Source organism: Drosophila arizonae, chromosome 4 (assembly GCF_054131065.1).
Source record: "Drosophila arizonae isolate 15081-1271.41 chromosome 4, UAZ_ARI_1.0, whole genome shotgun sequence".
NCBI lineage: Eukaryota > Metazoa > Arthropoda > Insecta > Diptera > Drosophilidae > Drosophila > Drosophila arizonae.
Genome location: NC_142924.1, coordinates 23,558,621 through 23,582,585, shown reverse-complemented (window position 1 = coordinate 23,582,585; position 23,965 = coordinate 23,558,621). Strand labels below are relative to the sequence as shown.

Here is a 23,965-nt window from a genome sequence, read left to right as displayed (position 1 = left end):
ACTTCCATACATAATTACGGGTTGCATTTTATACTCTGACGCAAAAGGGTTTGCAGCAGTGGCCAAGCGTTATACAGCTCTTGACCGAACTTAAAGTGTGATATAATTGAAAACTGAAATAATTGACAAAGTATTAAATATAAGAGTTTATTTTTTATTAAATTAAAAATGAACATTTTTATATTTTAATTTATACACTTATAGATTAAATAATCTATAATGGTTACTATTTCGAATAATTAAACATATCTTTAAATAATGTTTTATAATGAATAGCAATAATAGTCATTTTTATTGTTTACAAAGTAGTGAAAATATTTAAATTTTATTTTTACAAATTTCTTTTATTATTTAAATTGCTTAAAATTATTATTCTTTAAAAATTATTTTTATTTCATTTAATACATTTTAAGTCTAGTAACTAATAGGACTATAATTTATTTTTATTTAGAATAAATTTGATCTAATAATAAGATATTTCATTTTGGTTTTAGTATAATTATGAATAGCAATAGTATATACTGTTACAAAACAAAAAATAATATTTTCAATATATGAAAATAATTGTAATTGTTAAATGTAATTACTTTATTTATTTGTGTTTAATAATATTTTTATTGTTACAAATAAAGCTAAAGATTTTTTAGTGAAGCGTAATTGATGCAGTAATTAGATTCTTATACTTTTCACTATTCATTTCATTTGTAACTTCTTTTTATTTCCATTTATCAATGATAACTTCACCTTGGCTCTTGCTGCAAGAGTATTGACAGTTCGGTGCGTGGATGGCTGACTTTAAATTTTCTTTGTTTTTTGGGGGGCATTTGCACTGGCTGCAAGCAGGCACAGCATGTGTGCAATTATCGGTGTGTGTCCTGACTAATTTATTGTCTTTGGCGCTGCCCTAAATCCAAATGTAATACAATATGCACATTTATCATATTTAAGTACCGAGTCCAAAAATACATCCCGTATTTATGGCCTGCTAATATGCGGTTTTAGTTTAACGGCCGTTCGGCCATAGGAGCATCGAGGAATCGGGGAATCGAGGAGGGCGTTGCAGCCTAAATGCGCTGGAGAATGCTTCCGTAAACTGGGCAAGGGCTAAGCTCGAGTGCCCGCCCTAACTTCGACTAACTGCCACGACTGACAGGCCGTCGAATGCAGCCACCAGCAGCGCCACAGGAGGGAAAGTACAGGCTGTAAGAATTTAAAATGCTTGCGCTTTAGGTTGTTTGCTCATCATCAGCAAAACGCACTCCCCCGCGACAGTACATTATTTCCATTGCAAATATTTATTTTAGGCTCTGTTTTTATTTTCCTGAAATCAGTTAAATGGACTGTGCTGTTTGTTTTGCTTGCCTTGGTGCGACAGTTTGACGCGCAGTCCTTTAATAAGCCCCGTGAATAATGGCCGAGGCTTAGGCGTGAGCCAGCGATTGCTCATGTGGGTGGTGGGCGTGCTTCACATGTGTGTGCAGAGCAAAATGGTGAGCCGTATCGGCATGCCAATTGGCTATAAAGAAAGCGGATGCGTGCCAAACGGAGTGGAGTGCTAAGTGAGGGAATCGCTGGCCTGCAGAGCCCAAAATGCAAGAGGAGACCAGCTAAAGCCGAACTAAAGACACAAAATTCTGAACCGAAGATGTTTCCCACTGCTGGCAAATGGGCAGCACAAATGTAACAAAAATTGCGCACAATTACGGGGCAAAGCCCAGGCAAGTGGTCCAACCCTCCATCGCACCCATTCCAATCGCACCTTATCCGAGCGGAAAAGAATTATTACGTTGAATTTTCTTTCATTTTTGGGCAGAGAAAAAAAGGAAAGATTTCTCGTTTTTTGATAGCGGCAGACCAAGTGTGCCGTAAGCAGCAGCCAGGACACGGCGCTGTCCACGTCTCACGTGCACATGACAGTGGAGTAAACAATTTCATTTCGCGCGGGCAGCTCAGCAAGACCGAAAGATAACTGCTACAAACGAGGCACAAGATGCTGCCTGCAATAACAACGGCAACAACAAGAACAATGACAACAGCAGCCAGGACAACAAGGACAGTACTTGAGTTCCTTTATTTTTTTCTTCATATTTTTTCTCGATTCTCATTTTTTTTTTTCTTTTTCTTTTTCTTTTTTGGGCTAGCAAACGTAATAACAACAAGGCCAACCACCACAAAAGCATAAGAAGTTGCGTAAATATATTGTCCCGTCGGTCTGTCGAGTTGAGTGTGGCGGGGTCAGGGAAGGGGGTTACCTATAAAGAGGACACTATCCAGCAGCAAGTTGTGGGCGTTGCGCAACTGAACAAGGAAGCAAATGTGGGTGAGTGCGACGCAGTTAGTCGAGCGTGCCTGGCGGCTTTTAATGCGTGCGTCTATAAATTTTGCACGCCTTTTGTGGCTGGGCAGATGGTGGGCGGTGCACGTGGCCCGGCCAGTTTCTGAAACTGTCAAATTGTTACTGTTTCGGCTCCTTTGGGGGTAGTCGAGCGACGTTCTGGCTATAGGAATTATTTATTTATTTATTATTTTTTCGGTTTACTTTGCTATAAAATCTGGGAGCAGTTTAAAATAGGGTTTACAATTTAGGATAATGTTTTTGGTAGAGATATTAAAATATTCATTTCCATTCAATAGGAACTTTATCTTCTTTGGGGGGACTCGAACTTCATCCAAATCTGGTCCGATTTCCTAGCTCTGACGATAATTCAGACGTCACTTTCTGATCGATGGACATTTGCTTCTAATTCATTGTTCTATATCAATATTTCAATCAACTCTACGATAACTTTTGAGTCAATGCATAGGTGAATTTATCTTTAAGTAATTTAATAGTTTGTACTCCAAGTGGTTCCCCCCTTGTAATGCTCCATTCTTATCTTAAGCGTGAAGGCTTAGAAGTATCTCTGACAGTTTAACCTCTTCGGTTCATCCAGCATTGGAGTAACATGATTTTACATTAATTGTGATAATTTCATCTTAGCTTTGATTCTCCTTGAAATCGTTAGCATTGACAATCTTTCTTATATTATTAGGCAAATTCTTCATCAGTTTCAGTTTCGGTATCAGAGACCTCAACTTCATCGGTAGATTCAACCTCAGAATCCTCCTCATTTGCCTGACCAGTTGATTCTATCTCTATGATTGCCGTGTCCTCTTCTACCTCTTCTTCACTATCGTCCGAGCATTGATCATCCACATCTCCCTCGGAAGAATCTTCATTTTTACTATGAGATGCTGCCTCACAATTCTTTGACTGGCCTGGCTCCTCCTCACTTGCAATATCAGTTGATTCTCCAATTGTTTCCATGGCCTCTTCTTCCTCATATTCATCGTCTTCCGAACTTTGATTTTCCATATCTCCCCCTGGAGAATTTTCATTTTCACTAAGTGCTGCTGCCTCATGATTCATTGACTGGTTGATTGGTTCCTCTTCATTTGTGACGCTAGTTGATTCTTCAATTATTTCTACCGCTTCTTCATCATCGTCCAAAGCATGACTTTCCATATTTCCTTCGGGAGGATTTTCATTTTCACTAAGGTCTGTTGTCTCACGATTCATTGACTGAGTTTGTTCCTCTTCATTTGCAACACCAGTTGAATCTCCAATGATTTCCGTAGCCTCTTCTTCACTATCGTCAGAACTTTGTTTTTCCATAGTTCCCTCGGAAGAATCTTCAGTTTCACTAAGGAATACTGTCTGACAATTCATCGACTGCGTTTGCTCCTCTTCACTTTCAGCGCCAGTTAATTCTTCAATTATTTCCATAGTCTCTTCATCACCATAGTCCGAACTTTGATTTTCCATATCTCCCTCGGAGGAATCTTCGTTTTCACTTGGGGGTGCTGCCTCAAAATTTGATTCTTCTTCCTCGGCATCGTCTGAACTTTGATTTTCCATTGCTCCCTCGGAAGAATCATCATTTTCACTAAATAATGCTGCTTCCTCACAATTCATTGACTGTGTTTGGTCCTCTTCATTTTGATCACCAGTTGATTCTTGAATTGATTCGTCTTCTTCTCCATAATCCGATCCTTGACTTTCCATAGCAGTCTCGCTAAGTGCACTAGCTCGTTCTTCTGATCCCTCTTCTGCACCATCGTTCATGTCTACCTCGGAAGAATCTTCATTTTCCCTAAGGTATGCTGCCTCACGGTTCATAACCTGGGTTGGCACCTCTTCATTTTCATCACCACTTGATTCTCCTGTCGTTTCAGTAGTCTCTTCTTCTTCCTCCTCCTCCTCTTCTTCTTCTTCTTCTTCTTCTGCTTCTTCCTCTTCTCCTTCAATCCCATGTTCATCATCGTCCATATTTCCCTCGGAAGAATCCACATATTCTACTTTATTACCATATACTTGATGTTCATCTTCTTCGGAATATAAAATAATAGAATTTCCTTCTAAATTAATACCTTCCATACAAATAACATTGTCTGATTCGCTGTCTTCCGATTCTTCAGATATTTCTGTTCCTTGATCACTCTCATCACAATCAATATCGGAGTCTACTAGTGGGCTTGAGCCATCAACAGACTTTTCAGCAACTGAACTAGTTAATGACCCAGATTCGTCTTGATGAACATACTCGTTATCGCGTTCGCTTGTTTTTTCAGGGCTGTCAGCATTATTGGCAACACATTCATGGGATCTTTCAAATGGTTTATCATTTGCGACATCAGAAACTTTGTCCTGTTCAGCTTTCGAATTCTGATCTTTCATGTTTGAGTTTTCAATGTCATCCTCAGATGATTCTTCATCGACGTCACTTATTGTTTCTGGCTCATCACCTGTAGAATCTTCATCGTCGGGATATCTTAATAATTTTGTGTCTTCACTATCATCGTCTGAGCAATTGAAATATTGTTTTGTCAGTGTATCCCTGTTTTCATCATCTTCACCATCCGAGGACTCATCCTCCGAGCTACTGAACGAGTCCTCGTCTTCCATCTCCTGATCGTGGTCTATGATTTGCAAACAATTTGGTTCCAATTGACTGTTGGGCTGCTGAAAACACGCCTTAAGCTTTAGAATATCCAGAAACTCTAGCCACTCTGAGTACATCCTATCAGCTGTTCGTTTTGGCTCGTTATCTGTTAGCTGGACACAGAAGCCTAGCAAAAGGTTTCTTCGTGTAATACGTAACTTATAGAAGGGTGTACCTCTGCTGGAATATGATTTAATCAGAAAATCATTAGTGGTTAGCGCAGGTCGGTTAATATCTGTATCCGGGTTGTTCATCGCCTTTAATTTTTCAGGATCATATTCCAGCACCAAGCGTTCAAAGTCCCAAAGGCTCATCTTACAATCATGTCCACCAACAATGAACATTTTGTTATCTTTCCCAAACTCAATGCTGTTGATTGCCGCGGTGTGGTGGGGCAGCCAGCGAACCATTTCCTCTTTATCAGTATCCCAAAGAATCACATAGCTATCATCACCTCCGGAGACCAAGTAACGTCCGCATATGGAGAACGCGAGAGCATTGATGGAGTTCCTGTGCACACTGAAGATGCGAACTTGAGTGGCTTTCACAACGTCCCACAAGCGGACCGTGCAGTCGGCTGAGCCAGTCGCGAGGTAATGCCTGTTTGGATGGAACTGGCAGATGGTGACCTCGGCTAAGTGCCCCATAAGTATGCAGACTGATTTCTTGCTGTCCTGCGTCCAAATGCGCGCCGTGCGATCGTCCGAAGAGGTGGCAAAGAAGTAGCCCAACGGAGCATATACAACGCTGTAGATAGCGCCGCAGTGTCCGGGGTAGATGACGATGCAGCTCCAGGATAGCAGGCACCAACAACGAACAGTTCGATCCTGTGAGCAGCTTAGTAGGAAACGGTCGTTCGGTGAAAAACTACACCCATATATGGGTCCTTGGTGGCCATAGAGTGTACGTCTCAATTTTCTCTTGGTGGCATCTAACATGCTGTCATCTATGCCGGAGATGCCAGTGTCGAGCCTCTTCAGGCATTCTGCCGGCTTGAGCTGCGCCAGCTTTGAGGAAGTCAACGAGAAAATATGGATTATGGAAGAGTCGGTGCCAACGGATAGCATTGTTGTCTTGCTAGAGAAGGAGGCGCATATTACGGTCTCTGAACTTTCTTGCGCCGTATATAGGTAGGCCGATGGCAGGCTCAGACGGGTAAGTGGTACGCGCCGCTCCTCATCATCCTTTTGTCGTTCTTGGTCCCAACGCTTCGGAGTAGGAATGTAGAGGCGATTGCCTATTGGCAAATACTCATTTCCAGCTGGAGAGCTTTTGTCCTTCTTGAAACGCCTACGCTTCATGGGTCGCGGGCTACTTTCCTTATTTTCTTTAAATGTATTGGGAGTAGCCCAGTATATCTTTTCCAAAATAGGCGAACCAATGCGATTGACTTGATGCGGCTCCTCGTTTTCATCATAAGGACTTAGATCGAAATGTCTAAGGAATGTCGCCTGTAATGAACGGCTCCAACGCTCCATGTGGAGCAGTAGCACGTAATAGGTTTCTTCGAGCATGCAGAACTGAATTTTCTCGTCAGAGAGCAGCCTTTTGGCCTTGTTTGGCAAGTCACCTGGAGTCTGTAGTATCATTAGCTTACCCACCCGTGCTACGTATGAGTGATCAATGTAACGCATGGAGCTCTCCACAAAAGACTTGCCTTTCCGGTACTTTCCGCAGGAAACCATTCGTAGGTAGGCCAACGTAAGAGTCGGATACATGAGGCTGTATATTTCGTACTTGAAGCGGTTGGGAACTTGGTCCACAATCTTGCGAATTTTATGAAACAGTTTCTCGTAATCGTTCAGCACGTTTGAGTGGGGAAGATCGGAGCCAAAGGCGTCCTCTTTATTGTCGGGCTCAAGCATGTTGCCTTCAATACTGCTATCTTGTTCGTAAAAGTCCTTAGCGACTTTTTGGCTAGGTTTCTGCGGCTTTGCCTTTCGTCGCCACACCAACTCCTCAGTATCCGACCCTTTTGCAGAACGTGGCGGAGAAGCAATACTAGCGGCTTTTATGCCACGCTTCGCTTTATTCGCATACATTTTTGATAAGTTTGACAAGTATGTTATCGTGGTCTCTTCAAAGTCTCGCTTCTTATCAGAAGATATCGTCTGAGGAGATTCTTTTGTGTGCGGATCAGTTGGCTGATTGACATTGGGCATTGTGGGCGGCTCAGGATAAGGCAGCTTTGGCTTTTGATTGGGTAAAGTCGTACTGGTTGATTGCGAATTCGGGAGTGGGCTCTGTACATTCAATGGTTTGGATAGTAGACTAAACGTGCGAAGAATATAAAAGTGAAATGTGAGTTGGATAAAATATATAACATATAATAATGTGTGCAGCACCTGATGTTACTTGAATTGGTCTTTTTGGGAGCAGCCGTCTGACTCTGCTTGCTCTGCTCGGTAGATGGAGCTGGCGTCTGCGATGGTTTTGAATGACCTAAGCTAGTACTTGTTGGGCCAAGAGCTACGGTGATAAAATATTCTTCAATATCTGTGGAACGGAATGGTGCAGCGATTGAGTCTCACCTGTAGTCTCCATGCTCACAAGCTCCTCAACCAAATCGACCTTATTAGCAATTCCTGAGTTGCTGTCCGATGAATGTGACTCGTCATTGGACTCACTTGTGTGTCCTGCACTTGATGAGTCTTCAGAGTCGGAGTCATCAGTAAAGTCCACATCAGAATAAATGCAGCCACCTATATTAATTTTAGATTTTGAGGCCTTATCATCCTTATCATCATTTTTGCTGTCGTTTGTTTCCACTTTTTTTTTAACCATTTCATTTTCATGAATTTCATCCCGTTTTCTGGCCATACTATCATGTGAAAACCCGTCCAGACAAGCGGGCTCTCCACCCAGGCTATCAACGTTTTGAACGTTGTCAACTGTCGACTCTACGTCATTCACAACATTTATTCCCCACTCAGATGTAAACATGCCCATATCGTATGGGGCTTCTGTTATCGGATTTGCACACAGGTCAGGCTCGAGATCATATTTAGGCTTCTGCTCAGAGCCAATTATTTCAAGCTCATTGAAATCAGATGGTGCCACAGCCATCGGGCTTATTGGGTCCTCTAAATTATACGGGGATAATAATGGCATATCCGCTGATACTGGCAAAGTATCAGCTGATGGCTCCGGGAAATCCAGTGATGCTAATGATTTCGGATCATCCACTGCAATTTCCATTGCCGAGTCTCCCAAAGCGGCTGGTTCGTTTGAGACGGGGTCTTCATTAGTGACAATGCTTTGAATTCCTTTTATATCTGAACTTAGAGATTCACACTTCGGCCTATTTGTGACAGCCGAACGCTGCAAAAGAATTATTTAATATACATAACATATTATTAAATATTTTTATTGACTTTTCAAAAGATTTCATACATTCGTGTCGTTATTTTTGTCATCATCATCTTCATTGCATAATCTCTGCCTTTTGCGTCGTGCACTTCCATCATCGGACGATTGTCGCTTTTTTCCGTTTTCATTATCCATTATTAAGTTGATTTACAGAGAATCGTAACCATTTTATTGAACTTCAGTTATTAAGGATATAAAAGCACCAGAAAAGTAGAATTACTGCAAAACTCAGAAAATTAGAGACTGTCGATTCCAAAACTTGTCACAAGTACCAATTGATGTGAGCAATTATCGGGATACTTTGTTATCGACTTATCAATTAAATGGAAATGTCACAGATTTGAAAGTCACAGAACCAACGTATTAATGTAACTGACATTAGAGCTCATCTCCATGTTCATTTATCTCAGAATACTTTTATCCTGACCCCATAGGAAAATACAAATGCTTGGCATAGTCGCTTATTAAAACTAATTTAACTTTTTTGTTTATACTGATTCAAGGCCGAGTATTCTCTCATATAGTAACCACAATGTTATTGGATATGTTGTTATATGAATATCACAATTTTCTGCATAAGATATAGGAGATAATATATATTGTACAATACATAATAAGAAAGTATTTCGTTACAGTATTCAGTAAATCACTTCATTACTCTGTACTTCTGATCCTCTATAGTCCAGAAAAATATACTCAGTTGCTCTGCGTACTTTGAACTCATTAATATTTATTAATCATTATATTTAACTATTTTATTTATCTAATTATTATTGAATGCAATAAATGTAATAAAAAACACTTTTATTGTCTACATTATACAGATATACGAAATTGGCTACAAATAAAAGCAAATTCAAGCGATTGACTGCGCTGGAATGTGACAGCGGATTGCGATATGTCGAGTCTGAGGTAATGGATAGCATGTGTAGCTACTTGTGGAGCGCGAAGGCAGCTGGGCCTCGTCTTTTGGACAGCTTGAATGCTGCAGTAAAATGAATGCTGCATCGGCGGGTTGCAGTCACCGAGAGTATTGGCATACACAAATGTCAGAACTCAAGGGCTTTCATTAGGCGCAGACAATTAGAAATAAAGCCACATTATGCGCAGCCACAATAAAAGCAGACAAAATCGCGAGCAAATCACTTGAAATGCAATGCAGCCCGTAAATAAATCACATCGCCTCGGTTTGGATGGGAGCGAGTTTATGCAACTGCAAAATAATCCATTGTAAAGTGTCGAAAAAGTGCAATTGAAATGCAAATCAATGCAAATCGATACTTGAATCATCATCAACAGCAGCAAAGATAAATGATTCATGCGCCGCACCCTGCACGCCGTTCGCCGCACGCGAGCCACATTCAAATGCAAATACGAATGCAAAATTTTGCATGAAAACTCGATTTTGGGCGGGGCTTGCAGGAGCTGCGGCCGGCGGCAAGGGCGTCCCGCTGATGTGCTAACAATCAAATCAAAATAAAACTGCACCGCACAACAATAAAAATTGCAGCCCAAAACAAAAACACAGCAAACAATGAGATACACGCAGGGGCACAAAGGTGAATGTGTTGGCAGATTTCTGCACTTCCGGTTAACTGTTGCTAATTTGATTAGAGAGTTAGAAGGCAGCTTGCGAAAGGGCAGCCATGCCGGCCTGTGAGCATTTGTTGGCGTCGATTTCGTTTCGGACTGCTAACTTATGCAAATGTTGCTCTGTGATTTATGTGCAGACGTCTGTGGTGGGCCTGGCAACTCTGTTCCTTGGGGACAAGGAAAAGGACGGCTGAGAGTCTGTAAATTGAATCTAGGAATTCGTAGTACTTAATCGTTTCACACGCGTTGCGCTTTTGCACATCCGTCGGTGTTTTCTTATTCAAATTCAAACTCAATCATATCCTGTCATAAGGCTCGAGCCTCCTTTGTCTGCCCATCACAAGTTGTTTGTGCTTTCGCTTAACCCCTTTGAGCTGTTTGTCCTCGCATCCTGAGCATATCCCAGACATTGTCATGCTAATTGCCGGGCATGAGAAGTCTGACATTCAAGTCTGAGAACTTTTAGGCAGCCAGGTAGGCTTCTCGCTGATCGAGTTGAATTTATTCAGGATGTGTCTTCATTCAGTATGTTTCTACATTTCATTACGTGAGGTTCTTAAAATGATTTGTAATTGTGCTCCGCACTTGTGTGAAATGATGTTAAATTATAAATTCCACTCCAGCTCGATGCCAAGTAAATATTATAAAGAGCACAAGGCAATAAAATAAAAAACCAATACTCCAGCTTATCGTGTTATCGTGTTCGGAGAAAAGTCGTATCCACGCCTCGGCAGCCTTATAAAGAGCGGGCATTAACACGGCCTCTGACGCAATTTAACACCAATTAGAATATCCGTTACATCTAATTATTGTAAGCGCGCCCAGAAGCAAGCCACTTGTCAGGGACCAAATTAAAGAAAAACATCCACAAGGAAACCACAAAAGACAAACCAAAGACAGGTCGTTGTCCGTCCGTCGCCATTTGTGGTTGCCAGGACATTAACAATGGCAACTACCCAGCAAGAAAAACAACAACGTCAACGACACGAAGAACAAGTCCAAATGGCGCTCATAAAACAACAGAGCAGAGCCCGGAAAAGCCATGAAATATGACGAAGATGGAGCCTGAACCAGGGGGCATCGGAGTTGCCGCCTGAACCGCAGCTGTGTTGTTGGTTATTTGGGTGGCTGTGCAGCTGTGTGTGGGTGTGAGTCTGAGTCTGAGTGGGAGTGTGGAGGAACATTTCTTAATTTCCAACAATTTACGCTGAAAGCTTTCAGCGCTCAAATGACGCACAGTGCCGAGCGCTCGTCCTTTGACAGTGTCCAGGCCAGGGCGACGATGATCTAACGCCATTATTTCGCTGCCAAACGACAGGCAGTTGTTAATGGGGCTTACCACTTAAGCGCGACGGCGTAAAATAAACACACAGAGTCCTGCCCCGCCCACTCGGTCGTCACGGATGTCCTGGCAAATTAATTAACATAGCGCGCGCTCTCGCCTGCCTGCAGCGCTCCTTCGGCATTGCTTGGGGCTCTTCGCGTTTTCTTATTTTCTTGTCCTTCGGCGGTTTTTTCTGGCCCTGTTTAATTGTGTGCTACTTCGTTCTGTGTGCGAGGAAGTCGGCCAACGGCAGTTTAACAATTAGAAAACGTTTAAAGCTCGCCCAACTTTGAGCTGGGTAGTGGGTTTCCTTGGTTCCGTTGATTACCGGCCAGGGCCCACAAGCTCCGGCTGGATACATTGTGCACACACGGCACGTTCCTGCATCCGTTTGACACCTTTGTGACCCGTGGACAGGAAATGAGCTGCCCCGTACGTGACTAGCTTCAGTAAACTACGTCTTTGAAAATATTCATTGGTCTGATTTTCGGCTGCGACATTTCGGCGGCATTTTCTAAGCCGCTGCAGGTTGCTGGTTGCAGGGGGCTGAGCGCCAGCAAACGAGTTATCCACGCAAAGGCTTCCGAATTTAAGGTGTGCCAGCGCACTGTGCCAATTGTGTCTTGTGCCACTGCTTAAAATTCCGAATTTGTGCACTCGCTCAATTTCCTTGAGTCTATAAAGTAATTACCCCCAAACAACTGAAAGATTCGGCATAAATTTGCTGCCGTGGCGGCCAAGCGGCCAGGCAGCCAGCCAGCCAGCCAGACGACCAGGTCCTGCCGGTATAATTAGTGGCCCATTGAAGCTGCTACGTGACAAGGAGAGCGCCTTGTGGCAAGGACAAACCTTGAGAATCGGCCAAGCGTCGGCCTTCCATAATTGCAATTAAAATGTACGCCAGGATGCTCGCGCGCGAAGAGCAAACACTTTGGGGCAGCCAGAAAAAATAAGTAACAGAAAATTGTGCAAATTAAAATATAATTAGAGATAAACAAGCCAAAACAAGCGGCAAAAGGAGCTGGCAATTAGTGGCAGAGTTCGCATAGACGGTGGCGCCGCCTGTCGGCCAGCGGCGGTTGTGCACGCACTTTCCACTGGAATTGTGTGACTGGAAGTGAGCGTTCCCTGCAGGCACAGACCACCCCTACCGCTCAACCACCGTGAGGGCTGGCGTGTGTGTGCGAGCGAGTAGGCAACAAACGCTCAGCGAGCAGGAGCATGTGAGACAGGAAGTCGCAGTCGTTGTCTCTGTCGCTGCGCTGCCGACGCTGCGGCGTCGCGGCGTTGCTGCGTCTCTGCTACCTGGCAACTAACGAGGCAGTAATTTTGTGAGGCAGCTAATGCTGCCTCAAAGACCTACGCCGAACTGCTGCGTCAGCTTCTGGAGCGTCGTCTTGGCTACTTTAAGCCAACCTCGTCATCGTCTTTCATATTAAGTATACGCCGCATCGCAGCGCGCCTTGCTCATGTGAGCATAGGGGAGGGCTGGGCAGGGCAGGGCTGGCTAGGCTGGGCAGGACAGGGTAGATATATATTTGGACTGGCAGCAAGCAGAGGCCTCGGCTCGTGAGGGTCGTTTTTTTTTTTAATTTTTTCTTTTGGCTGAGGCCACACCTTCCGCAGGGGTGATTGAAACTGAAATTTCAGTCGACGCCGCTTTTACTTTTGTTTGCTTGGATTTTCGATAGAAAAAAGCAGCATTTTTTTTTTTACTTGTGTATAAATAAAAATCTACATTGGGTGGGAAACGAAATCTGCTTTATGAAATGTCAAAACTTCAAAGCAAATTTTAAGTTAAATGCAAGAAAATGAGAAAATATACACTCGAGTGCGTATGAAGAAAAATGTTCGACTCTGCTGCCAGCACCGCGTGCTTCTTCCTCTTCCCCTCATCCTCATTCTGCTGTTTGTTTTGCGCCAGTTTTCCATTGTCCATTGCACGTCGTTAGAGGTTTGTTGTTGTTGTTGTTGTACTCCTTGTTGTTTGCTGTTTGAGCTGTTGTTGATAGCCTTTATTAGTTGTTGGGCCCAAGCTTAGGCGCTTTACATTTTCTTTTGCACTTCCGGTTTGGGCAAACAGCAAAAAAGTAGATGCGAGATTTGAAAACAGGATTTGCATTGAGGTCTTGCAGGTTTCTATAAAAAGTTTGCTACATGAAAACAAACAGATATAAGCTTGGGGTTCTCTGTAGATCGTGTCAGAATATTTTATTAAAAAAAAATGTCTAGTATTAGTTGGATTTTCATAAACTTTGTTTATTTTATTTTTATTCATTTGGTTTATATGCTTATTTTATTGATTGTAATTTTTTATTATATTTAATTCATATATGATTAAATTTTTTTTTTTCATTTTAAATTATTATATATATATATATATATATATATATATATATATATATATATATAGAATTTTTTTAATATGTATTTATATATTTTCCTTTTTTAATTTTATAAATATTTAATTAAATTATTGCATTTTTTTTACTTTATTTATCATATTTATTTTTCATTTATTTTTTATTGTTTAATTTAATATTTATTCTATTACACGAAATATATACGGTATTCGTCCGTCGGCTTTTTACAAAGAAAATGCCAAATTCATTTCTGTTTCTTGTTTCTTCTCTTCTCGTTTCCTTCTGGTATATATATATATTTTTTTTTTTTTTTTACAAGATTTTATTAAAAAATTGTATATTAAATCAATTGCGTGCAGCTTTTGGTTGGGGTGTCGAATGTGCTCATGCATAAAGTGGGTGGCCGAAGAAGGGCCCCACATTAAATTGTATAAATCATATTATGGTCATGGGAAACGGAGCATTTAGTAGGTTGCTTTGCACTTTAAGATATTTAAAGCAACAAAGACTAAAACAATTAAGACAACGGTAATTGAGTTATTATTTTGTTTAGAGCATAGCAATCAACTGCCCCATTAAGTGTTAATATTTTGACATTTATGTCAAGCTGTTGCGGAAATAAAATAATATCCTTAGTGCATTGCTATTCAGTCAACATTATATTTTCATCATTTATTCATAAAAAACATAAATGGGAAAGACGGTTGAATTTCGGTTGGCTACCATTATTAGGCTCGTTCGATTCTGTGGCACCAATCGTAATCGCACCATAGTCTCTTTTCTCTTTTTTTATACCCTGAACCCATTGAAAATGGGAAATCAGGGTATAATGGTTTTGTGAAAAGTATGTAACAGGCAGAAGGAATCATCGCAGACCCCATAAAGTATATATATTCTTGATCAGGACGACGAGCTGAGTCGATATAGCCCTGTCCGTCTGTCCGTCCGTCCGTCCGTCCGTCCGTCCGTCCGTCCGTCCGTCCGTCCGTCCGTCCGTATGAGCAAAAGGATCTCAGAAGATATAAGAGCTAGAGAGCTGAAATTTGGCAAGCATACTCGTGTATACCATAGGCAGTACAAGTTTGCTTTATTTTTTCGATAACTCATCCGATAACTTTTTTATCGAGAATAATCGAAAAATCGACAATGTTTTTTCAGCTTATTTTGAACACTTTTAGACCTGGAGACTTCAAATTTGCGTTGTATATAAAGTTAATGGATACAAAGATTTTGTAATTTACAGATTTTGGATACCACGCCCCCTTCGCCCCCAATTTGTAAAAAACGCATTTCAAGTACTAGAGACTTGTGCTTTGAAATGTACACACATTTAAGCCATATGATTACGCTCTAAAAGTTTCATTAAGATCGTATGTCTACAAAAGAAATTATTCAACAAATAAATTCTCGTTATATTGCCCACACTGCAGTGCAGCCCAAGCGCAGCCGCTGCTAGCTGCGCAGTTTGCAAAGCGCGTGCTTATACGTGCATGTGTATGTATGTGTGCATAAAAGAAGTCCAGAATGATTAGAATATCAGTTTGGAGGGTTCAGGGTATCTCCTAGTCGAGCAGTCTCGACTGGAGCCTTCTTACTTGTTTTTTTTTTTTCTGCTGGCCAAGTCGCAGGACGAACGTGCACTAACTGCAGCAGACATGCTTCTATTGTCGATGGCGACTGCTCAGCAATTGGCCAAGGCCATCTACAGTCTCAACACAGAAGTTAACTGAATTCTCTGAAATATTAATATTCACACGAAAAAAAATACTAATATTAGGTGGTTGAAATGATGTATTAATAATATTCAAGCATCCCAATATTTTACTAGTCTACTATTTATTAATAAAAGCATATCAGCCCTGACTACAAATGAAATCAATTATCAACATCTCATTATCCTGCCACATGGCTATCAGACGATAGATATATGGGTAAGATATTCGCTTTTGTTTTACAAAATTTGCTTCACATGATTTTAGGATGATGTGTCAGTTCACTTGGAATGTAACACGTCTCATATTGCATCAGTCTCTTCACATATCTAATTGCCTAGTCAGATCTCTCGGGACTACTTTCCCCGATTTTCCTCAAACTCCAATATGTTGCATTTGAAGTTCAGTTACAGCTGGCAATGCATTTCTATGAGATGGTCATCCTGATGCCTACAAAGCATAAGCTTCCAGAATGATGGACGGGGGATGAGGTAGTGCTGCTCCGCTGATTAATTTCAGCTTTTTGTCTAATGAACTTGCCCGCAAGAATTTAATAAACATCGCTCTGAAACTTTATTGGCCACAAAAAAAGGAAAAAGAAAAAACTGACGTCTGCTACAAAGTGCGCTAAAAAAATTGTGAAACCTTATAAATGACCGACTAGAAAATACCGTGGCATCTGTGTTAAACGAGTGAAATTAATTGACATGACCAAAAAATTGTCTCGATCTACGTGGGGAACGAAGAATTATATAGTATATAGTTTATAAATTTAACTTGATTACTTTTAGTGAGGACCTCTACACGAATACAAAAAGAAATAAAATCGATTTATATATTGTATTAGAAATTCTTTGAACGAACCTCGTTCGTCTTCGTTATACCTTCTTAGGCGCATGATGGCTGCAGGGTATAAAGTGAGCAAGCAAAGGAAAAATCATCTCTGCTAAGTTGTAAAAATTGTCTTTTAATGCCACGAAAATCCAGCAGATTGCCACGTAGTGCTAATAAAATAAAGTTATGCCCAGGCATAAAAAATCTACACAAAATTGTGAGAAATAGTGTGCGGTGCGTTTTTATTTGAATTTTCATCCTCTTTTTCGAATCAAAAAAAAAAAAAAAAAAAATGGCGTAGAAAATTGTGCGCGCGCGCAAGTTGGGCCGAGCTGGGGCGCTAAACGCATCATTAATCAAATGTCCGGCGCCTAAGAACCGTTATTCATCATTGCCCCGGGATAAGGCGGACCCAAAGCATCTCGAAAGACGCCATATTTGTTCGCTCTGTGAATATTTTTGTGGAAAAAGTGAATTTCACTTATGGATAGGGCATACGAAACTATATATTATATTTTCAGCTAGGGTCTGTGAGGAGCGGCTTGGGAAACTCGGATTTTTAATCACTGAGATCGACAACTATCTTAACAAATAATTAAAACACTCTGCACTTGATGTTAAAAGTCATATTCAATATAAATACGAATCTTTTATCACAAAGAAATATCAGCTCATGCCTAAACGTTGTCAGCAAGGTAGCTGATTTATTGTATCTCATTTGAGATACGGTAATACCCCACAATTTCTCTCAAGAAATATCCAAGGAGCCACACGTTTATCTCTAGCAATAGGCTAAAGTCCGAAAAAAAAAATAAGAATTTTAGCCACCCTAATGGTCCATATCAATTTGGCTCAAACACATCCTGTGGTTGATGGCTTTCTTCTTCTTCTTCTTTTCTTAGACTGTTTTATCCTTACTTTTTGCTTAAGACTCAGCCCGTTTTTAATGTACTAGACGGCATTCGGGAGAAGCAACTTGCTTTTGTGGCCAGTCGCAATATTTTTAACATCATAAATCAGGCTTATATTTCAGTAAATCATCAAACATGCGACAACTTTTAAGGGCCACTGTTTGCGCTGCGCCAATGCCAACTGCTAATGCTGCTAATGGAAATTGTACATTAGAGATTGCCGCCTGTCGACGGTAGTTGATGGTTTCGATGTTTTGTTTTTAAAAATGTTTTTTTTTTTTTTTTTTTTTTTTTTGAGTTTGGTTATCACAACAGCATCAAATGTTGCTTGAACACCCCTTCAAGTGTCAGTTACATATTGTCGAGACAACAAAATGCTTCACTCTTCATGCAGCAGGAAAACGAGTCCCAAAAAAATGAATGAAAATAAAAAATCAACGTAAAAAGGTTTTGAGAATGGAAAAAAAAAAGAAAATGTTTCAGAACAAAATTTGCATACGCAGCAACCGATGAGGCAGCAGCTGAACAGGATGCGGTCTGGATGCGGAAGCGGACCAGGATGCGGTCCTTTTGCTATTTGCTGTTGTTGTTGCTGCTGTTGCTGTTGCTGTCGTAGTTTTTGTCTATGCAGGAAGTGTGTGCACATTGGAAATATTGTTGAAACTCTGTAAAAACAACGTCAAAGAAATAGCTACAAAATACCGCTAAACTCTGCCAGTCATTCGACAGCTGTCCAGCCAAAAAAAAAATGTGAGTATGAAAAAAAAAAAAAACAAAAAGAGTTCGCTTTTCCAGAAGCAGCCAACCTCCCCTTAATTTGGGTATAATTTTTTTTTTCGTAAATTAAATAGAAATCATATGCAAATTTAAATTGAGTTTTCGATTAACCCTAAAAAGGCAGCCGCGCCCAGCGAACAGAACAAAATCATATTTAGTTACACGTAGCCAGGGAATTGGCTCTCACTCTCATTCGGTTTTCGATTTCACGTCACGTCGACGTGTTTAAGTACGCATCATTTGCTGTTTGTTGTAATTTAATTGGTTTGCCTTTCGACAGGTAACTTGCACCAGCCTCAGCCTCAGCCTCAGTCTCAGACAGAGTCTCATGCTCAGCATCTGCCTAGCCTCTGGCTCTGTTGTCAATGAGGCAACTAATTTATGCTGCAGCGAAAGGGTTGAAGACTCTTTATTCCTTTGCTCGGCTGCACGTGCATCCTTCTCGAGGAGTTGCGTTATTAATTATTATTCTAATTAATAGCAAGGAGCAGACGATGTGACGCTTAATAAAAAATATAAAAACCAGAACGCCATCCTGTTATCCTGCCAGCTTGCCAGCCTGCCAATTTGCATATGAGTGACACAACAGGACATTTGCTTCCTGTCACGCAGCCTGCAAGCAGCCACTGACAAAGGCCAAGGCGTCGATGAGACTGGAGTCAAGGCACGTTTTCTGAGAGTGGCTGCCTCGAGGAGCAGCAGGCCTCATGCATTATGCAAGTGAGGCGAAAGACGCGTGAGAAACTCTCAGGATGCTAATTGTCAGGGTCGATCTATGTGTGCAGCTGCCCCGTGTGTGATAAGCAAACAGTTTATATATCTAATCTATTAGCGGATTACTAATCGAGCAGCTCAACAGGTTTCCACAACAGCTCATCAAATCATCAATGCTATTTGCAATATACAAAACGCCCCGACAATTTGCCAAATGCTGAGCTCTTAAACCTATTGATAGTTTCGAACCCTCGCGCTCAACCCTCGTGTATTGGTGTTTGCCAATCGCCTATCGATCGCTTGCAGTTTTGCAAATTGACTGAGTCAAATGTCAAAGCAATTAAGTCACAAAATCGAATCCCACTGCTGAGGGTCGCCATCCCCTCGCCAACTTTCTAAATGTGTGTTCTGTCTTTTGTGTGTGCGTTCTCTTTTGTGTCATTTGCATTGTCATGTTTGCTAATTCCCCTTGTTGTGTGTTGCCTTTTTGCGCCTATTTTCGCAATTTCACTTTCACCACAAGCCGCTTTCTTTTGTTAGCGGCCCCGGGGGTAAGCCTCGGCTCAAAGTGTGCCAAATTTTTGGGCGTGCTAATTATGAAGTGCTTATGACAGCATTCAGAGTCGGATTACATCTTGTTTGCGTTATATTCAATTAATCAACAACGCGATGAAAGGGAACCGTGTGAAAGAGAAAAGTATTGTAAATATATCTTTAATATATAAATTCCAAGTCTATTTTTATTTACAAGCTTTATTTGGATTCCAATCAGCGATTGTTTGCCCTCTTTAATATAATTTTAGTATATTCAGTTAATAAAAAATTGCACATGCAAGGTAAAGGTTTTATTATTTACAAGATTTTAATTCAGAAATTGCTCAGGGACTTTAATGATCTGAGAGTATTTTTATTACAATATTCAATTAATAAATATGAGGAATATGATGATGTTAAAGGAAAAGGAATTAATTTTTGAGTAGGCTAGGTCTCATAATTATTATGGTTATTATTTACAGGCTTCATTTTGATTTCAGCTTTTATATTATTATTATATTTAATTTATTAATAATATGATACTTTACTGATATGGGAAATATAAATATATTTAAGACTTAGAAACTTTTGTTTTGTCATATGATTTGCATGATGGTATGTATGATGGATCCTTGCCAATGGCAAATCGAGATATAATATTTTTATACAAACGTATGTAACAAGTAAAAGGAGGCGTGGCAGACCACAATAATGCATGTATATGTTTCCTGATGGGCTGAGTTGATGCAGAGATCTCGTAAGCCACAAAAGAAAAAGAGAAGAAGAAGAAGAAAAAGGAGAATTCAACAGATCGTCGAGTGAAGCAATCTGGACTATAACACAATTAATATTATAATGTTTACTATAAATAAATATGTAATATATAAATAATGCAAATAACAATTTACAAGAAATGTGGATATATTAACATACATATGCGTATTTGCAAGCGAAAAGCTTTGATGGTCCGACAATAAATAGTAAATATTAAAATTATTACCAAGCAATGAAGGCTAAACAAATTAAGACCACGCTAATTGAGCCATTATATAGTTTAGAACAACGCAATCAATTGGCCTATTAAGCTGTCAATATTTTGACATTTGTGTGAGGCTTTCGCTGCTATAAAAGTAATATCCTCCGTGCACTGCCATGCAGTCTACGGAACGGCTTCTCTGGTTTCGCGTCCCATCATTCAGACTTAGGACATCAGCAATGGCGAAGACGGCTGTATCTCGGTTTGCTACGATTATTAGAGTTATTCGATTCTGTGTTAAGTTCTGTGGCACCGATGTCTCCAATCCTAACTATCGTATGTGGGCATGGACTTATGTCATCACTGTCACGATATTCGCATACTTCGGGTTCACCGGATACACAGTGTATATGGCCGTGCAGATGAGGGAATTCGCGAACATTTTGCAGGCACTTGCGACGGCTGGCTCGGGCGCTCAAGGACTAGTAAAGCTTGTGTGCTGCGTGGGTAACGCTTCGTTAATACGAAATATACAACACACCTACGAGTCCATGTACAGGGAGTACGAGGGCAGAAGCGGCGAATACACCAAGTATCTGCACCAGCGCATCAATAGCTTCTATTACCTTGTGCTAGGCTTCGTCTTTATCTACACAATTACGGTCATCATCATGATCTGCTTTCCCCTGTACGAGCTCATCGTCTTGAGCAAGAGAGCCATGATCTTGCACTTCCTGATACCAGGCATCGATCACAACTCCGACACTGGATATGTGATTATGTTTGGCATCCACTCCGTGTTCTTGATGTTGGGCGCATTCGGCAACTTTGGCGGCGACATGTATCTATTTTTGTTCATTATTAATATTCCGCTGCTGAGGGACATATTTAGTGAGAAATTCAAAGAGCTCAACGAGCTGGTCGTGCAGCCAGACAAGTATGAGGAGATGCATGCCAAGCTCTGGGATCTGCTGGACTGGCATCAGAAGTACGCAACGTGAGTATTTCACAGAGCAGTCCCAAGCAGTCTCCTCCGGATTTTGATTTATTGTAGAATATTGCGAGGGACAAAGAAAGTATACACGGCTGTCATGTTTGTCCAGCTCATATCAACTTGTTATGGCATTCTGTTCACTATCTGCTGCATCTTCATGAGAAACTGGCCCACAGCGCCATTCTACTTACTATATTGCTTCATCGTGCTCTACTCCTTTTGCGGTCTGGGCACCATTGTAGAAAACACGGTAGGCGCATTGACTAAATAATATTCCTAATGTATATGATGCATTTCTTCATAGAACGAACAATTCACAAATGAAATTTACTCGAACTGCCTGTGGTACGAGATGCCAGTGAAGGAGCAGAAGCTCATCATTCTCATGCTGGCCAAGTCCCAGGACGAACGCTCCCTAACTGCGGCGGACATGCTCCCACTGTCGATGACAACTGCTCTGCAATTGACCAAGGCCATCTACAGTTTCAGCATGATGATGATTACGTACTTGGACTACGAGATATAAAAGCGAGATTATCAATCGTCGATGCGTGAGAAAGTTGCTCTTAATACATTATTCTTGCGCAGGGTCTCTTTCACTTTAAATATTATATTATATTTAGCAGAAATGCTTGTAGAATTTTTGCACTTAACTGATGAATAAAATCGTACTAGCATACATTCAGCTATACTGCAATTCCTTATATTATTCCTTATATACATATATAAGTAAATTTCATTTTTCCTTGTAGATAATATTTAAATTGTAAAATATGCGAACACGAATCTTTCCTAGTGCCTTCTAAAGACTTTGTGGCAGTCTAGCTCCACTATTATTATTATTTTTTAATCGATATATTCGATAGTGATTAAGTTCACTCACGGATATATCATTGCCTTATAATTTGGTAAGCGTCACTACAAATTTTTGAGCCCCAGCCCAAACACGGATATCATCGCAATAATTTCCTTAGTTTCTAAAACACAATTCTTTTATATTGAAAATATTCTAGTGATGCAAATTATTATAGTAATTAGACCCAATTTCAACAGTAGGCAACAATCTACGAGTAAGCAATACGGCAATAACATTTATGTTATTTAGTGTTTGTCTGCTTACATTGTTGACTCAACGCTACAATGAAATTCTTATGAATTCAGTACAAAACAATTTCCTTTATGCCATTTTCTTTCTTCTTTGCCCCGTCCAGCAGGTTCGGCAGATAGGGGCGGCGGCTAAGCGAAATTGGTTTTTAAAAATATTTCACATTTCAATTTTTCGCTTTCACTTGCCCCGCCCCCCTCGCCGGCAGCAATGCGTAGGCCTTGGCGGCTACCTTCTCGCAAGTTATGGGTGCGCATTATAATAAAAGCCACGACCACTGCCACTGCCCCTGCCACTGCCATTGGGGTGGGGCTCCTGAGAGGGCCAACCGCTTTGGCTTTTACTGTCTGCACAAATAACAATCAAAATTTTCGTGGCGTTGCCTGGGCAGCCGCTCCGTAATCTTGGAGCGGAGGATAAGCGTGGCTCGTGGCCTGGAAATTGCCATTGCGGTTGCCACTGCCTACAGTCCTGCAGAAATTACAGGTGCCTAATGCAAATTTGTGTGCGGCATATTTTGTGGCTGCTGTTTGAAAATTTAAATAAAAATAATTCGGAGTTTTTGTGCCGCGTTTGCAGAAATCAATTTTTCGTTGTAGCTAAGCACAGCGTCGTCGCACAGCTCAGCGCTGCGTCGTCTGATGCTGATTCGATTTGACTCGCAGTCGCAGTGCCTGGTCTTCCAGCTGATTGTCATCATTCAGGCTGAAAACAGATTTGCCTCCAATCAACGTGCACTTAATTTCGTTTATTTGATTGGATTTGTGTTTACATGGCTGCCTAGGCAGAAATTCATATAGCCATAGACACAGACACAGATAGAAGAGATACGGCCACACACACAGACACAGACATAGCCACAGCCAAAGGCTGAATCTCAGATTTAAATTCGTTTGGAGTTTTTTGGTCGCTGCGGCAAATTAGAAAATCAAATCAGTTGCCCACTTGCGCCGCCTCGTTGATGCAACAAAATTTCTGAATATTGAAAAATTTATAGAAATATTTGCAAAATGTCTCGCACAGCCCCACAGTCAGCTACCCTCAAACCTCAAAGCTGAGACTTGCCAAAAATAACCAAAAAAATATATATGTACATGTATATATAAAAAAAGAAAAAAAAAAACATGGCCACGGAAGTTGTGCGCACATTTTTTTCAACCATTTTTCCAATGATGGATTTTCGAAATTTTAATGGTCGCTCGCTGCTCGGGTGAGCAGGCGCTGAAGAGCCAAGGCAGCCAAGTCCCACAACTCAGTTGGCAGTTCGCAGTTTGCAGTTCGCAGTTCTCACTAGTGAGCTCGCAGTCGAAGTCAAAATCCCCGGCGCCTTCACGAACGTCTGGCATTGTCAGAGGGTGTGCCCATGCCCCTGCCAGAGCCCGTGCTCCTGCCTGTCAGCTTCAAAGCCTGCCAGCCTGCCTGTGGGTGGTGAGTTTTTTTCTCGTGTTCTCTTTCTTTTGGTTTTCTGTATTTTTTGCTGCGTTCTTTTTTTCATTTCCTTTGTTTGGTGGCCATTGAGGGTAACGTTATAGCTGTGGGTGTAAACTTAAGGGATGGAATCGATATTTGTTTTCTATAACAAGCATCAGCCACCCAACAGACGCCGGCCTAATCTAATGCGCCTCGTGCGCGTCTCAGGGGCACATGACACAGCTCGGCTCTCTGAGGCCTGCTGATGTTTACCGTTGTAGCTGCCACCACCACCAACCTGTCAACCTGAACACCCACCCGCCCTCGGCCATCGACGAGTCGCTTCGCTTCGGTCCTAATCAATATG

At 41.1% G+C, this 23,965-nt stretch overlaps 2 protein-coding genes across 4 annotated transcripts; one reads left to right on the top strand and one right to left on the bottom strand.

The window, feature by feature from the left end:
* Nucleotides 1-2,492: 2,492 nt before the first annotated feature.
* can (cannonball) lies at nt 2,493-8,838 on the bottom strand. Its single transcript, XM_089466965.1, has 5 exons — nt 8,624-8,838; nt 8,376-8,570; nt 7,514-8,303; nt 7,328-7,451; nt 2,493-7,253 (listed from the first exon to the last, which is right to left on the bottom strand). The coding sequence occupies exons 2-5, from the start codon at nt 8,484-8,486 to the stop codon at nt 3,029-3,031; spliced, it is 5,250 nt and encodes a 1,749-aa protein (XP_089323091.1). The 5' UTR covers nt 8,487-8,570; nt 8,624-8,838; the 3' UTR covers nt 2,493-3,028.
* Nucleotides 8,839-13,943: 5,105 nt separating this feature from the next.
* Or67d (Odorant receptor 67d) lies at nt 13,944-21,763 on the top strand. Of its 3 annotated transcripts, none has more exons than XM_089467324.1 (5): nt 13,944-16,626; nt 16,699-19,728; nt 19,798-21,086; nt 21,144-21,333; nt 21,388-21,763. In XM_089467324.1, the coding sequence occupies exons 3-5, from the start codon at nt 20,266-20,268 to the stop codon at nt 21,607-21,609; spliced, it is 1,233 nt and encodes a 410-aa protein (XP_089323450.1). In that variant the 5' UTR covers nt 13,944-16,626; nt 16,699-19,728; nt 19,798-20,265; the 3' UTR covers nt 21,610-21,763. The 3 variants fall into 3 exon arrangements, with proteins under 3 accessions (XP_089323450.1, XP_089323451.1, XP_089323449.1); XM_089467325.1 differs by having other exon boundaries at nt 13,944-16,647; XM_089467323.1 differs by having other exon boundaries at nt 13,944-19,728.
* The last annotated feature ends 2,202 nt before the right edge of the window (nt 21,764-23,965 follow it).

Coding starts and splice junctions, on each gene's coding strand:
- Or67d (XM_089467324.1), top strand. CDS start 20,266: ATGCAGTCTACGGAACGGCTTCTCTGGTTTCGCGTCCCATCATTCAGA. Junction 21,087..21,143: donor TGGCATCAGAAGTACGCAAC/GTGAGTATTTCA, acceptor GATTTATTGTAG/AATATTGCGAGGGACAAAGA. Junction 21,334..21,387: donor GCACCATTGTAGAAAACACG/GTAGGCGCATTG, acceptor ATTTCTTCATAG/AACGAACAATTCACAAATGA.
- can (XM_089466965.1), bottom strand. CDS start 8,486: ATGGATAATGAAAACGGAAAAAAGCGACAATCGTCCGATGATGGAAGT. Junction 7,452..7,513: donor TGTGAGCATGGAGACTACAG/GTGAGACTCAAT, acceptor TTATCACCGTAG/CTCTTGGCCCAACAAGTACT. Junction 7,254..7,327: donor ACCAATTCAAGTAACATCAG/GTGCTGCACACA, acceptor TCGCACGTTTAG/TCTACTATCCAAACCATTGA.